Below are 15204 nucleotides of genomic sequence, written 5' to 3'. Positions count from 1 at the left end.
TCTCTTTTGTCTCTTACTATCATTTAGGGGCAGTTACAAAATGAGTTAATAAAGATTTTTTTTTCCTTAGGACTCATTCTTCTGTCTTTTTACAGGGCCGTCCGGTTAGCGCCTGTCATTAATACAGTGAGGGTTGGCTGCCCTGGGTTCAGTTCTCATCTCGGGCACGCTGTTTTTTTCTCTGCATTTGGCATCTGTTTACAGGGCTGTCTGCCTTGCTGTGATATAGTCTTAGTGAGTGGCTCGGTGTAAAACACCAATCCCACATCCTCCTATCCTATTAATGGATTGCAGTTTTAAGTAAAACTCATTTGATAAATTATTATTGTGTGTGTGTGCTTTTAAAAAAAAAACCTTTTATTGAACAGACTATGTTGCTATTTAACTGCTTCAGGTGGTTAAGAAAATCACGGTCTCAGCAACCGTCCGCAAATGGGATCTCGATGACGAGTGACATAGGTAATTCTATTTCTTCTATTGATGTCAAGTTAATAGCCAGAGTTAGTCAGTCAGACAGTGCGCTCGCATTTTCATTCTCCAAACTGCAGTTTTAATAATATTTAGGTTTGTGGTATAGCTTAAGATATCAGACCTCAAGTTATATAGATATTTACTTCTTGTAGAGCCATCAAAACACAGGTTAGCAAGGTCGAACTGCCAGGCTCGCTGTATATTGCTATCATGTCTGCTGTCAGTAAATTGAATTATTCATTAACCAACATTGCACTGCGGAAATTCTCTCTCATATGATTTACGGAAAAGAGCAAGTGAAATGTTTAAAGTTAGTGTTCTTGTGTGAAAAAAAAACTCAGGTTTGTTATGATATTTGTTTTTGAAACGTGTTTACAGTGATAATGTCTTTCATCCAGGAACCTCCATGTCAACATCACGCCACGACGAAGGAGAAGACGACAAATCAGACTACACCAACATCGGCTACACCACCAACATTTACGACGCACTCAAAGTCCCTGATGACAACACCACAACAGCTTACACGTCTCTTGACTTCCACCAACACACTGATGTCCAGCGATGAGAGTAAGACAAATGGAGACAAGAACTGGTCATCTGCAGTCATTTGTCCAGATATTTGTCCAGCCCGCCCACTGCTGTAGCCAGTGTAGTGTCAGTTTGTAACCCTGTGAATGAATAAATATATAAGGGAGGCAATACTGGAATCTCTAGAACTTGTTCCTCCATCGATTACTTCCCTTTAAAGGCCGAAGAAGTCAACCAAACGTATTTTCTCGTGTTAAAAACCACGCGATGGTTTGTTTACTTGAGCGCCATATATATAGACATTCGTTGCCGGTTACTCGATTTGACGTGGATTTCTACTCAAACAACCGAGAATAAGATGAAAACAGAAAGTAATATTTAAATGCTAATGTATATTCTAATAAAATATGATCTTGTTTGGTATATTGTAACTGTGTATATTATGTAAAAAAAAATATTCTTAATTTCTGACTTTTGACCTTTCGCCCGATTAGTGAATTCTTTGCCCCATACAGTTACTATCTTTGATGTGAGCTTACTACAAGAAATCATTTATAATTCTTGAAGTTAACACCACGCAAATGTTTTAAAATGCTAATTTAAACGGCGTATCACATATACTTGTCTTTTTTGTAGTTTAACAGATATAATATTTTAATACTGGTGAAAATTGCTTTGGAGGCACTCAGTTTTCCGTAGGGAATTGTTTTCACGCGGCTCTGTACCTTCGTAGCGTACCGATAAAAATAGTATTAAATGCATCAATCTGGTTTTTTTTTTTTTTACAAGAACAATGTTTATTCATTTCAAGTTTATATGCGGTTATAAAAGTGTGATTCCTGGAGGTGTAACCTGTGCCAGAATTATTTATCTTGTGCAAACCTGTGTGAAATCTTTTTAAAGCAGAGAATTATGTATCTTCACCTAATAGTCTTGAAAAGATTAGCGGATCTCTTTTTATTTCACTAACCAGGAATTACGGACTTTACTTACCATGTGATGGCGACAGCACATCCTCCTACACCCTGATTTGATTATATTGTGACAGCGTAGGAACATTGCTGCATTTAACACAGATAGTAATAAATAAGTATAGAAATTAATTTGAAACAATTTTTAATTAGTTTTTATGTTCTAGTTGCCGTCATTTTCTTTAAATATAAAATCTATTTTTAATTTTTTTATATCTTAGTTGTCTTGCTGTATATTGCATAATAAATCATCATTTTCTAAAGTGTTTTGTTCGTCTTATGAAACTACCTTCTTTGTCAACTTGAATGCTCAGTCTGACTAAAGCATTTGTTCGAAATCCAAACTCAGTTGCTTCCTGGTTTTGACATTATCAGAACCTATGACAGTTCTTCTTCGTTAAAATCACCTCCTCTAACCCTAGCTTCATTTTGGTCTGTTTGTGATTGACAAAAGGGAGGAACTTAACTCTACATGGTGTCACAACCTGGAGTCCATGTGATTTGATTTTTAAATTACAGTGAATTATTGGAAGACACGAAAGCGAATGCTTCTACATGCACACACATGCAGTGGACCACACTTCGTCACACAGTGACAAGAGTAACAAGGAGAGTATACACACACACATAATATGCATTTGGGTCACTAGACTTCGTTCCTCCGGAAGACAGGCGGTAGACAGAGACATCAAAGGTCAGAGTGTGGCATGAGCGATAAACTATAATCTACTGCATAGTTGTCGTATGACTAGTATAGAGAAACAACTGCCAGAAGTCTGTAAATTAGTTCCTTAAAAAGACAGACTGTATAGTAATAAATCGAAGCTACATTAATAATAATAATAATAATTCTAACTATTTAGTACATACCTCCTCCTAATAAAGAGTTCATGATAATTTCAGTCTACATACCTGCGTCACATCTTTGTACATACACAAATTAACTCATAAACCAAACCCACATTTTAAAAATTTTCGCATCTTTGGAAATTCATGAAAGGATAATGATGGACATTTGTAGACCTGAACTGGACACTAAAGTGAACTGCAATGTAGCTTACAAATTTAATTTTGTAGACTAGAAAAATAGGTTGATACCGCTTTTTTCGTGTCAGTTCCTGAAAGACATTTCCGAATTTTAATTACTTTTTTGTTACAATAGAACCTGATCATAAGTTTATCATCCAATAAATATAGTTAGTGTATGGTAAATAAAATATGGGTTAAAATCTTAGATGTAATGTGGATGCTTACACATTTATCAAGTCTCTTACCCACACATGTCCTGCTTGACACAGTTACCTACTACCTTCCGATCATGTCACGTGGTGTAAATGGCTGCCCCTGTGTGCATGGAGATTTTCAAGCTCTGTGTCGTTACTGCAATATTGTTGATGGGTGTTGCTGAGAAACCAAACATGCGTGAGTATTTCATTGCCTACTGACATCTTTCAAATGTATAATGTGTGTAGAATTATTACTTTTGATAACCACGGATATAAATGTAGTACTTCTGATAAAGTTACAAAGTTACTACACTCATTTACTCCAATTTATTCCTTTTAGTCTTTATTTTTTTTTTAGTCGATTACTTTTTTCGATGAGAAATCTCTCAAGAGATTCCAATTCAAAGTTCTTATTTCACTGTCAATATCGTTTTCTTTTAAGCGGTCTCAACTCGTTAGTAAACCATTTGCATTCCACATCGATGGTCCATGACAACACAATAAATATTCAAAGACTTAGTAAACACTTCTTTGTTCTGTGTAATTGCAGAAAATGTTGCACAAAACAAAACATGTGGCATGAGTTCTCGGTATAAAGCTGATCAAGAGAGCTCGGGAAGCTGTTCAGATGCCATAAATGGAAACACTGATACAATATTCTCCGTTCATCCCCCTAACTGCATCCACACCGAAGAGGACGATAGGTCACCGTTTTGGTGGGTGGATCTGGGACAAAGGTTCACCATAAACACCATCACGATCTACGGAAGGCAAGACTGTGAGTTCAGATTCAGTTTGTGATACTTAAGTTCATGTGCTTACTTAAGTTGGATGAACTTGGGTTTTATGTTCTAAGCAATCTATTGTTTTCTTAAAACTAATTCCATGTAGTGCTATTAACTATTCTCTACTTGGCTACTTTTAATTACACGCGAATCAGTCTCTTGTTGTCCTAATTTGCTTTTGATTACACTATGACCATCTTTATTTTTTAACCACCATCCTCCATCACCACGTAATGGTTGTACGCTGTTTAAAATCCGTTAGGTTTTAACTCTTTTTAGACATTTTATATATGAGAAGACTTATAAGTTAAACTATGGTGTGTATGACACTAAATGTGTGACTAGCATCACCACCAATACTGACACAGGTCCTATCCCGTGGTTGAGTGACTGTTTGCAGTCAAATATCCTCTCGTCGGACATGCACTTGTCTCCTTGCCTACATTGATACAACTCCCCTTCTCTTTCACAGCTGATGAAATTATTTGAACTAACAAAATACTGCTACAATAATATATCTACCTAAAGATGAAACACCAATATTGTATTCCTTAATATTATGTTTTATACTGTGCTTAAAATTACTTGTTTTAATTTTTGTTCGATTTCAGTAATAGCTAGAATGAAGTGTGTTAACGTTTCACTTGATGGAAACCTCGTTCAAAGATTCACGGATACCAGCGGGTGGACCAACAATAAATATGACATCACAGTGGGTCGTGCTGGGCAGTTGGTCAACATCACCAGAGACTGTGAAATAATGGCCCTACTATAAACATTTGTGAGGTGCAGGTGTGGGGTAAGTCTGGCATGGTTTTATATCTACATTTATTTCGTAAAAAATATCTGCATTCTTTCTTCTCCAAACCTCCCTGTTTCTGATTATTACGGTCAAAGTGTAGCTATACGAGTCATTTCTATTGTGTGTGTGTGAGAGAGAGAATGTGTGTGTCTGAGTGGGTTTGTGGGTATCTATGTCTTTTGTGTGTATTTGTGTTTTTCTATATGTGTGTATGCGTGTGTGCGTACTATATCGAATATGCTTTAGCCGGAGGTTGCCAGTTAGTGTTAAATAATAGCTTACTTATTGTCCCTTTTAGTGTGCAATGAAGGTCTGTATGGAACCAACTGTACACAGTCCTGTGGTCAGTGTGCCGAGGACTCTGTGTGTGACAAGGAGGATGGCACCTGTACGTCCTGCCAGACAGGCATCCAGTCATCATTCTGTAAAGGCAGGTCTACCTTTTACATTTACTAATACTAAAGGCGCAGTGGCTGATGCCAGTCACTACTACAATGATATTCCAGTGTCATCAGTTTGTGTTTTTAACATACGGGGTTGACCGACAGTGGGTATCTCGAAGTACTCCGGCTTTCTCCACACAGGTCCAATGCCATCAGGGTTAGGGAGAACTTCTCAGCTAGTATACTGTTGGTTAGAAAGATAAACAAAGCTGCTTTAAAGGACTATATTAATGGTCAGAACAAACACAAACAGTTTTCTTCCAATCTTCAAAATAATAAATAAATAAAGTTTACTGAAAGGATGAAAACAGATTTGCTTCGATTGCCGCCTCCTTTAAGTCTAGCTTTTTATTTCCTTTGTTATCTTTAGCTCTTGAAATTAATATCTAATAATAAGAATATGTAGTTATACTGTCAGTGTCAAACATCTCTAATTAGCGTTTACTAACAGTACTCACATCTGTGATATGTCACTATTGTTACTGTATAATTAGACTGTAATTAATAAAATAAAACTTTATAGGATTTCTATCGAATGTATTTTTTCAGGGCCGATAATGTCCAGTAGAATTCGTGTTGCTGCTGTTGTTGGAAGTGTCTTGGCTGTAATTGTTGTTGCTGCAGTCGTAGTAATCGCTGTGATAAGTCTTAGGTAATAAAAGTTTTTATTGTTGTGATTATAATAAATGTATATACGAAAAAAAATGTTGCATCATACATGCACATTCTTGTAATTACAGTGATTCCTGTATCTTGGCTAATACTCGCTCAGAAGCTAGAAATTTTACTTCTTTAGGCTACATTGAATAAAACACTTCTGAAATTAAACTTTTTATGAAATACTTGAGATATTTACACTAAGGAATCAAAATTACAAGTTTATTAATACGTTATTAGCACATAATTAATTTTACTAATGCAGCTTAATACTTTATGATTGTAATATGTCACAAGTTCAAGATGTGATATAGTCTATATGGTATAACTTTAATATTAGTATGATGAATAGAGTTAAAACGAGTTGGTACATAAATAGGTGACTATACTAAACCATCAAGCACAGGTAGGTATGTTGAAATCATTCCATGATAGATTATACATTCACCTGACAAATATGACTGCACATTCTAACTTGTTTTCCGAATACTGTATCTGTCAGACAATCCCATTTAAAACAAACAGGTTAATGGTTAGGTCGCACCTACGATGTAATAGCTTTTTATATGTTCGCCAATCGACTTAGTTTTCTTCTTCTTTTTACTGTATTTTGAGAAATGTAAGAAATGTTGCCTCGCCTTGGTAATTTTATTTTCGCTACTTTTATTCTGCTTTATTCATTTTCACAAATAGGAGAGCGCGGCAAAGATATCGAATACAATCACAATTACAAAGAGGAAAAAACGAGAAATTTCAAACTGAAGTGACAGTCTTAGAAAGTACGACAAATATCAGTGCAGAAAGAGGTGAGAACAAAATTTCATTCTTTTGTTTGTCTTACTCCCAAAGATTTACTTTAAAAAAAACTGCTCATGAACGTTTAACATAGCTAAACCATTCTACAGGCATAAATAAGTCACAAACTAATGTCTATCAACTCAGTTCTATACCTGTTAGTTTTCGTTGCTATTTTGCACCAGAATGTGGGTGAAGTCGCACCCGCTTGATGTCTCGATGCTCTTTTGACAGAAACCAAGCCTGCAGCATCCGTCAGGCCACAGACCTGCTTCATACCTGGGACAGACACGGGGACCGCGACCCCAACCTTTGCGGCAACGTGCGTGAAGACACTCCGACCAATCGTCAGTCAGCCCCAGCAATGTCCTCTAGAAACACAGTTGATCCTGATGAAAGTATTTCAGCTGCGAACCTGATAGAAGGAACTTGCGTTTCGTCCACTGGAGGTAAAGATCAAAGAAAGGAAAAGTCGCTCTCAGCACCTCCTAGTTTCCTAGCGACGATGGAGCGAAAAGAAAGCATACAAAACGATGAGAAATTCGAGCTCAATACAATTTTACCCAGTAACTTTCACGACAGTCAGTTAGAAACGGTTCCAAATAAAGATAAAGAGCCTACGGACCCTACAGACGAGGAAGAGGAGAACATCTACGACACAGAGGACATCTACGCCTCCTACCGCTCACTGGGGCCCTCGTCAATACTCGATGATCTCCAGAAGTCCTTGTTGGCCAGTCTGACTTCAGGAAAACTTGGGATGGAATTTGCGGTATGTCCTTGGAGAAAAATTATTTGAAATGTGGACAGAAAACAAACGTACGGCTTTTCAATTGAACATTGTGGATGGTTCGTTATAAAAGCTGTTATATCATCGAACTGTCTGATCTTGTCTTTTACAAAATTCACATCATCCTCTTAACACCCACCTGTATGTTTCCTTTCAGAAATTTCCCAAAAGCATGCAACATCCCCATGAGGTTGGTATGCAACCAGAGAATGCAAACAAAAATCGCTTCAAGGCCCTATATGCTTGTAAGTGAGTTGTATAGTATATCAGGTAGATACTTCGCGATTATCTTATTTTTTTCTGATCTTCTGCGACTGTTTCATGTGAAACTAAATTTTAGTTATTTCCGTAAAGTTTAAGCCAATCATCTGTAAAGGTTGTGTTCCAGCCAATAAAACCAAACATCTCCTCCTTTACCACGAGAATAGCTGTTACTGTTATTATAATTTCTGTCTTCTAAGACGACCATTCTCGAGTTGTTCTTCGTCGACCAAATGGAGACATCAACACAGATTACATCAACGCAAGCTACGTCAGGGCAAGTATTCATATACGGGCCTGTGTAAAAACAAGATGCACCAAAATTTGTTATGTTTTCTACACTTGAAAAATCGTTTATGTAAAATTAAGCGTTTACATAAAAATTGAAATGTTTTGTAATGTATGTAAACGAATAGAAATTTTTACTTTCAGGGATACCAAGGAGAGAAAGCATACATCGCCACACAAGGTAGACGCCGCTCTACATAAAATAGTATAAAGAAAGAAAGAAACTCTGCAAAATGGCAAATAAGAAAAAATATTCCTTTAACTTCTAAATGAAACATATTTTTTCTATAATTTTATATTCTGCATTATACATTTCTGTGCATAAAATTGCCTAAAAAAAAAAAACCCATTTACATTAGAACTGAGGAATAAAATTATTCATTAAAGCTCTCAATTCAACAGGTTTCTTCTAGATTTTTTGTTTTGGAAATTAGCAAATGATATCGATATTTTACTTGTTCACCTATAACTAAATATATAAACATGTTTTTCTAATTCTCATATCTAAGTATTGAAAAGTCCTTTCACTGCCAATAACTAAAGTATGCTAACAGACAAAGACACACATTCTGGGCAGGATATGTACTCAAGGTTTTCGGGAGAGTGTGTGTGTTAATGATTTATTTATTAAAAATGCATAGAATAAGAATAACATCATTTAATTTTTATTTAAATTTTATCCCTGTGTATCGGTTTTAATTGCAGGAATCCATGGTTGTTGACGGATTTTATTTCTGATTTCAGGTCCGCGCTCTAGCACAGTAGATGACCTGTGGTGGATGGTGTGGCAGGAGAATGTCACTCAGATCATCATGTTGACTAACCTCAAGGAGGGCAGAAAGGTGACGAATCCTCTCAGTCATTCATTCATTCAGTCCTTTATTCAGTCAGTCAGTCAGTCAGTCAGTCAATCAGTCAGTTTTGTAAAGCACAGCACCAGTACAATTGTAGTGAACGTAGTAGTCCTTGATTTCAAATTAATTAATCAATGTAAACAATGTCCTAAATAGTATCTCAAGTTGTCGACACTTTCTAAACATCTCTTCATTGAAAGACAGTACATTTAAATGCAAAATAATTTTTAGATCCCATGACTATTTTTTTAATTCAAGCGTTTATTCTGATTATTCAACGCTCAGGACAAGTGTGAAGAGTACTGGCCATCAGTCGGCACCACAAAGACGTATGGTCACGTGACCGTGACAGCCCTAAAAACAGACACCAGAGCAGACTTCATCATCCGCTATTTTGTGTTGGAGTCCAAAGAGGTAGACATGTTTGTTGAACTAAAACAAAAGTTGTCCTGGACACTTTGTAGAAACTGCATCCAGCCACAAAGAGAAACACATAGAAGATCACATTATAGTATAAAGTCCATGGAGCTCTTCCACACATCGATGTGTCTTTTAGGCTGACAACAGTGACTACTACATCTCGTCTGCATGTCGTGTCTACTGGAATGGTAATGAATGAATATTTTAGTACCACTATATGACATTTATGGCACTGTACCAGACCGTTTTTCTTAGTATCTGCATGTCATGTCTCCTAGGCCGGTGGTCAGAGGATAGTTTTTTAGTCTCATTACCTACATGTCTCGTAGGGCGGTGACCAGCGGACGGTATCTCAGTATCACTACCTGGTGTGGCCTGACCACGGGGTGCCGTCCACCTACTCGCTGGTCAGCTTCTGGCGCTACGTCAAGGCACGTGCACAGGGGGCCATACCTGTCGTACACTGCAGGTAACATAAGCCTCGTAATTCTAGACGACAGTATTAATGCCTGCACCTGTGTATGCGTACACATCATGTTGTCAGAATCGAAAAAAATTGCAGCTGATGAATTAAAAAAAATCTTTTTAACTTTCCACTTTTTAAATAACAAGATATTGTAAGTGTAATACGGTAGAAACCCTAAACTGAAGATTAATTAAATCCAGCTTAAATTTATAATTCTAAAAACAGTTCAAGTATTTGTTTAATTTTTTTATTCAGCACTATATAACAAAATTAATTAGAGCATGTTCTTTTTCTCTGTTTCTTGTACAATAGAATCGATTTCATATCATTTCCCACCCGTCAGCCTAAAGCGTGGAAAATGTGATCAAGGGGAAGAAACTCTTGCACAAATTTTAAAATATTTTTCACTGACTTGTGTCCCGTTGTATTTTATTGCGGGTTATCTTTCGAAACTAACCCTAATTACAAATAAGTGCAAGAAACTTTATATTTAAACTGTAATTGTGCTATAATCGCTAATTAAAACTCCATAAAACCATCTCCAAAAACAATTTTCCCTTGAATGTTAATAAGTAACATGTTATTGTGTTACACTAATTGTAATTGAAATCGTCTTGTCACTTAGCGCTGGAGTTGGACGCACAGGCACATACATCGCCTTAGACATCGCTTCCGAACTGAGGTCACATGATCATGAGGTGAACGTCAAGGACATCGTCAGTAGACTACGTGAAGATAGAACACTCATGGTGCAGACTGAGGTAAGGCGCCGTCTGGTGTTGATACTACTACTACTGATGATGATGATGATGATGATGATGATGAGGGGGAGGAGGAGGAGGAGGAGAAGAAGAAGAAGGAGGAGGAGGAGTAGGAGGAGGAGTAGAGGAGGTGAAGAACGATGAGGATCCACAAGTTGGTAATGATAAAACCAGAACAGATCGTAGAAAAAAAAAACCACACTCATTTATCCTATTTAGCCTGTCAGGTGAAGGGACATCACTCTCATATGTGTTTATAGTATCGGCTTATAGTCTATTGAGAATCTATGAGACCCTCACAAGATGTTAAGACATGTCACAAAGAATGCAATTTGAAAATATACATAATTCCTTTTCACAGGAACAGTATAAGTTCCTTTATGAAGCCATCCTAGAGGAACACACCAGCAGTGGAACCAGAATGACCTTTGACCAGTTTGACCTCGCGTTTCCCGACGATATCAATATCCATAAACCTCGGACAGCCAACGAATTTAAGGCAAGTAAACACGTTTAAAACTTTTATTGGAATGTTTTCCTCCAAATCATTGTGAAGACTTTGTCCTCTTCACCATGTAGCCTCCCACATCATTGACTGGAAGACAAATGTGCTCATGAAAACAGTGCTTAGTTTAAAAAAAAAACGTAACAAGTACATGAAGAGTTTACTTCCAGATGGCCTAACATAAGACTTTATGTCATTTTATTTTACTTACAGGCCTTAAAACAAATGGAACTGTTTCTGCCTGAACCAAGAAGTACAATTGCTGAGTCTGAAGAGAATTATCTCAAAAACAGAATGAAAAGGTCACTGCCAGGTGAGATGGTTTATTATTATTATTATTATTATTATTATTATTATTATTATTATTATTATTATTATTATTATTATTATTATTATTATTATTATTATTATTATTATTATTATTATTATTATTATTATTATTATTATTGTTATTGTCAGTTGTGCTTTATAACATAATGCACTTTCAACATTATTTAATATTGCACGAGAATTTTGTGAAAACTTGATCAAATGCTATAATGAAAAAGTTCTAATTTTTGGCAAATAGTTTTCTTTAATATTTACAATCTTCATGAACTTGCAGACGACATTCACCTAGTGTACCTCATGGACAACGTGCCTGGGAGAAATCAGTACATCAACGCTGTTTATATGTCGGTGTGTGGCAGTCTTAGCTCATTTGTAAAGTTAACTGAATATATTCATTCTTTAAAGAAAAAGTATGAGCATTTTAAGCGCAAAAAGGGGGCCGTCATTGGACTTTTGGTTTTGTTTGTTTCGTTTTATTTATTTGAATTGTTCTTGGTCTGCATTCTGTTGATTGTCGGAAGCAATAAGGAGTACTAATAATCTCCACCATCATAAAGTATTTGAAAGCTTAAAAAAATCAGTACTTGAAGACTAATATTCCTTGAATACAGCATTTTTTAAAATTCGTTGGGTGTTTTACTTCTTTCATTCAGTCGTTTAGGAAATCGCAAGGGCTGATTCTGACTCAGCTCCCTTTGCCGGACACCGTGGTGGACATGTGGCGTCTGGTTGACTCATGGGACGTCAACACTGTTGTTTCTCTCGGACACAAAGACCAAAGACAATCAATTCAGGTAAACAGTCTGATACTGTAAATAGTTTTTTGAGGTTGAAATGTAGCTTGCCACTTGTTTATTCAAAACATACTTTTGAAAGGCATATAATATTTTGTGTTTTAGAATTACTGCGGCTACTGGCCTGAAGATCCAAAGGACGAGCTGAAAACTGAGCAACATACCATCACCCTAACATCTACTTCTACACTTGGAGATCATATCACCTGTTTCAATCTCTCTCTTTCCACTAAGGTTCACGTTTAGTAACACTGGTTATTGCAATTCGCCTTCTAATCACAGATTAATGTTATGACCTTTTTGAGAAAAGCAATTACGACATGATCCATTACATCAAGATAAAATTACAAATTGCTCTCTCCTTCATTCTAATTTCTGAGATGAGTCAGAATACTGTTTGCAGTGTACATTCGCATGGGCAATGTTTTCAGGAACTAATATGTGAAATAGGAAAAGATTAAATTTTTTGGATAGTTCTATTTGATGACTTTCGGTTATGGTTAAAGATTGGTCTGTTTAATTCTCTAAAAAAACTGTAAGTCTTACATTTTTAGTTAGTGATCCCATTGGTATTCACTCGGCATGAATATGACACCTATTATGACCATAATTTTTTTCTAAATAAAGAAGTCCATGCCCAGAGAGGTCCGTCTTCTGTACTATGATGACTGGGCAGACCTTGTCCCAGGAAACATCTCGGACATCCTTCAACTTATAGACATTCTTGAATCATGGGATGTTGAAGAGGAGGCCTCACCTGTAGTCGTGCAGTGCATGTCAGTTTTTTTTATTTAATATAACATTGTTACAAAGTAGCCTATTTCCTATTGTCTGAATACTAAGTTAGCTTTTTTTTTTTTAGATTTTTAGGTAAGATATGAAATTACAAATATATTCCGAAAATTATGTTTTGAATGTTGAGAAGTCTACCCCCATACAATTCATATATTAACTATAACATATTTCAGCTCAAACATTACACTGACATTTGATGGTCTGTTACATTGCAGTGACGGGGTGGCGAGGAGCGGGATGTTCTGTGCACTGTATGATATCATCAATCGAGCCATGCATGACCAGGAGATAGATGTCTACCTGTCTGTGCGGCACGTGCAAAGAGTCAGACCAAAGGCTGTTACTACAGAGGTAGTGTGTCTTTTGTAAAATCCAGTCATTGGTGTTGAAAGATTTATACTTTAAACTGTCTTGCATTATAAGGATGCTCCAGTGAATGTTTTCTACCCGTGGTAACCCATCAAAAAAAAAAAAAAAAAAAAAAAACGATATTGCTAGTTCACCTTAAAGCAATTACTACAATGTTTTTGGATGTAAGGGTTCATTATCTGTTTGATGAATGATAACCGACAGATTTTATTTCCTGACTTTGTAACAGGATGAGTACCATTACTGCTACCAGGCGCACAAGAGTACAAACGTCAACATAGTGTTTACCAGAACACGTGACCAGTTTAGTGTTTCCTTCCATGTGTCTGTGACTGAGGAGTTGTTTTATTTTTTAGTAAGAAACTCTGAAGAAAATAAATTTTAAAGTGGACGATATTAATATTGTACAAGATTTTTTTCCTACATCGGTTATTTTTTAGTAAGAAACTCTGAAGAAAATAAATTTTAAAGTGGACGATATTAATATTGTACAAGATTTTTTCCTACATCGGTTATTTTGGTTTTAACGGGAGTTACCAGGTCTGTAACACTAGAATTACTTGATAAACAGCACGGATAGAACTGATGCACCCTGTGTATAAATCACGCTGTATGTATTTGTATTTTTGTGTATTAAATAAATATTTTTTATGTACTTAATGTCCTTTGTCCGGCGAAGAGCAAAAGGTGGAGACTCGTGATCCTCGTGGTGAAAACCTTGACTGACTGAGTGTGATTATTGTAAATATTGTTTCTCTACAAGATTATATCTATGTGGGTAGTGAGAGTTACATCCTGTCCCCCATGGGTCCAGTTGCCTGGGGCCAGTGTTGGTGTTTAACATAAAGGTCGGAAACATTACAACATCCTTAAATATTTAAGATTAACGAGAATTAGCGACACATGGAACTTTCCTATTTCCTAGCTTTCCTACCTTCTTGATTGTTGTAGAGAACCTGGTGTGGTAACTGTCTATCATTAGAGTTGTAAGAATTTGCACCGATGTCTATTATGATTATAATGTTAAAATCACTGTAGGAGAATAATATACCTATGTACACTTAACCAAGGTCTCTATCTCATCTACATGTTTCTTCTTCTCTCTGCTTCCTCGAATAATACGACTGATGTAGTCGTGTCTTTTCGTCAATGTTGTCTGCTATATTGCTAACTATCCTACTCCGTATTGTAATGTCTTCTCACAAATACGCAACTCAGGTTGTAGCGTATTATATATACAAATAACCTTTACTCGGATACAAACCTGATTGACTGCCCCATTTCTGTCTTGTTTTGGTATTTTTCTATCTGCATTTTCATTCCAAATTTCATTCCTTCACAGCCTCGGCATATTTTCCCTCTGGCTGGAGAAACTGGATCTTTACACTGATGACCTTTGTCACTGCACCTGTAGCACCTCCCTCGGATACTCCTCCCTTGTCTGTGTTTACTGGTCACTCCTTCGACTGCCTTTGAATACACACTTGTGATCTCTTCTTGTTTGTTTACTGCTTGATATGTTGCAACTATTTGTAATAGTTTCTTGAAGAAGATTATATATCTTTTTTTACTAATAACTTTGCGTCTCAATCTATCCCACTTGTTTTTCTCTACAACCTGATCCTGTAGTTGTAAGTCAGTGTCTTTAAAGTTTCAACTTCCGCTTCCTAATGTCAAGCGACTCACAAACCGTGTCAGTGGGTTTTCCCTCTTCCTTCTTCTTTTTACGAGTGGCCTTGCTGCCTTAGGAAGAAATGGTATTGCAAAACTACAGTGTTAACCAAATCTTTCACACGCAAACCTCGAGAACATTACAAAGGATGCTAACTAACCCTGTAAGTTCTAACATGGCGCACATCAGCTTTAAGCTGAGCCACCCATGATCTGTCC

General features: G+C 36.5%; 3 protein-coding genes across 4 annotated transcripts in view; all 3 read left to right on the top strand.

Moving 5' to 3' along the window:
• The window catches only part of LOC112572661 (receptor-type tyrosine-protein phosphatase kappa-like), a 503329-nt gene that overhangs the window by 196843 nt on the left and 291282 nt on the right, over positions 1-15204 (top strand). The window lies entirely within an intron of this gene.
• LOC112572701 lies at positions 3272-5220 on the top strand. Its single transcript, XM_025252518.1, has 4 exons — positions 3272-3395; positions 3750-3977; positions 4596-4783; positions 5085-5220. Exons 1-3 carry the CDS (start codon positions 3308-3310, stop codon positions 4757-4759), a joined length of 480 nt encoding a protein of 159 aa, XP_025108303.1. The 5' UTR covers positions 3272-3307; the 3' UTR covers positions 4760-4783; positions 5085-5220.
• On the top strand, positions 5777-13955 carry LOC112572670 (receptor-type tyrosine-protein phosphatase kappa-like). Its single transcript, XM_025252466.1, has 18 exons — positions 5777-5881; positions 6580-6692; positions 6916-7453; positions 7629-7716; positions 7933-8009; positions 8165-8201; positions 8765-8862; positions 9160-9288; positions 9624-9763; positions 10386-10521; positions 10883-11020; positions 11240-11339; positions 11631-11704; positions 12010-12150; positions 12256-12384; positions 12778-12926; positions 13161-13296; positions 13544-13955. Exons 3-18 carry the CDS (start codon positions 7046-7048, stop codon positions 13697-13699), a joined length of 2136 nt encoding a protein of 711 aa, XP_025108251.1. The 5' UTR covers positions 5777-5881; positions 6580-6692; positions 6916-7045; the 3' UTR covers positions 13700-13955.

Source organism: Pomacea canaliculata, linkage group LG9, assembly GCF_003073045.1.
Source record: "Pomacea canaliculata isolate SZHN2017 linkage group LG9, ASM307304v1, whole genome shotgun sequence".
Classification (NCBI taxonomy): Eukaryota; Metazoa; Mollusca; class Gastropoda; order Architaenioglossa; family Ampullariidae; genus Pomacea; species Pomacea canaliculata.
This window is presented reverse-complemented; position numbering and strand designations above follow the sequence as displayed.

Bases quoted from the DNA above. Each gene is read 5' to 3' on its own strand.
- LOC112572670 (XM_025252466.1), top strand. From the start codon at position 7,046: ATGTCCTCTAGAAACACAGTTGATCCTGATGAAAGTATTTCAGCTGCG. The intron at 11,021-11,239 runs GCAAGTAAACAC...TTTTACTTACAG, and splicing joins GGACAGCCAACGAATTTAAG to GCCTTAAAACAAATGGAACT. The intron at 11,705-12,009 runs GTGTGTGGCAGT...TCTTTCATTCAG, and splicing joins TCAACGCTGTTTATATGTCG to TCGTTTAGGAAATCGCAAGG.
- LOC112572701 (XM_025252518.1), top strand. From the start codon at position 3,308: ATGGCTGCCCCTGTGTGCATGGAGATTTTCAAGCTCTGTGTCGTTACT. The intron at 3,396-3,749 runs GTGAGTATTTCA...GTGTAATTGCAG, and splicing joins TGCTGAGAAACCAAACATGC to AAAATGTTGCACAAAACAAA. The intron at 3,978-4,595 runs GTGAGTTCAGAT...GTTCGATTTCAG, and splicing joins GATCTACGGAAGGCAAGACT to TAATAGCTAGAATGAAGTGT.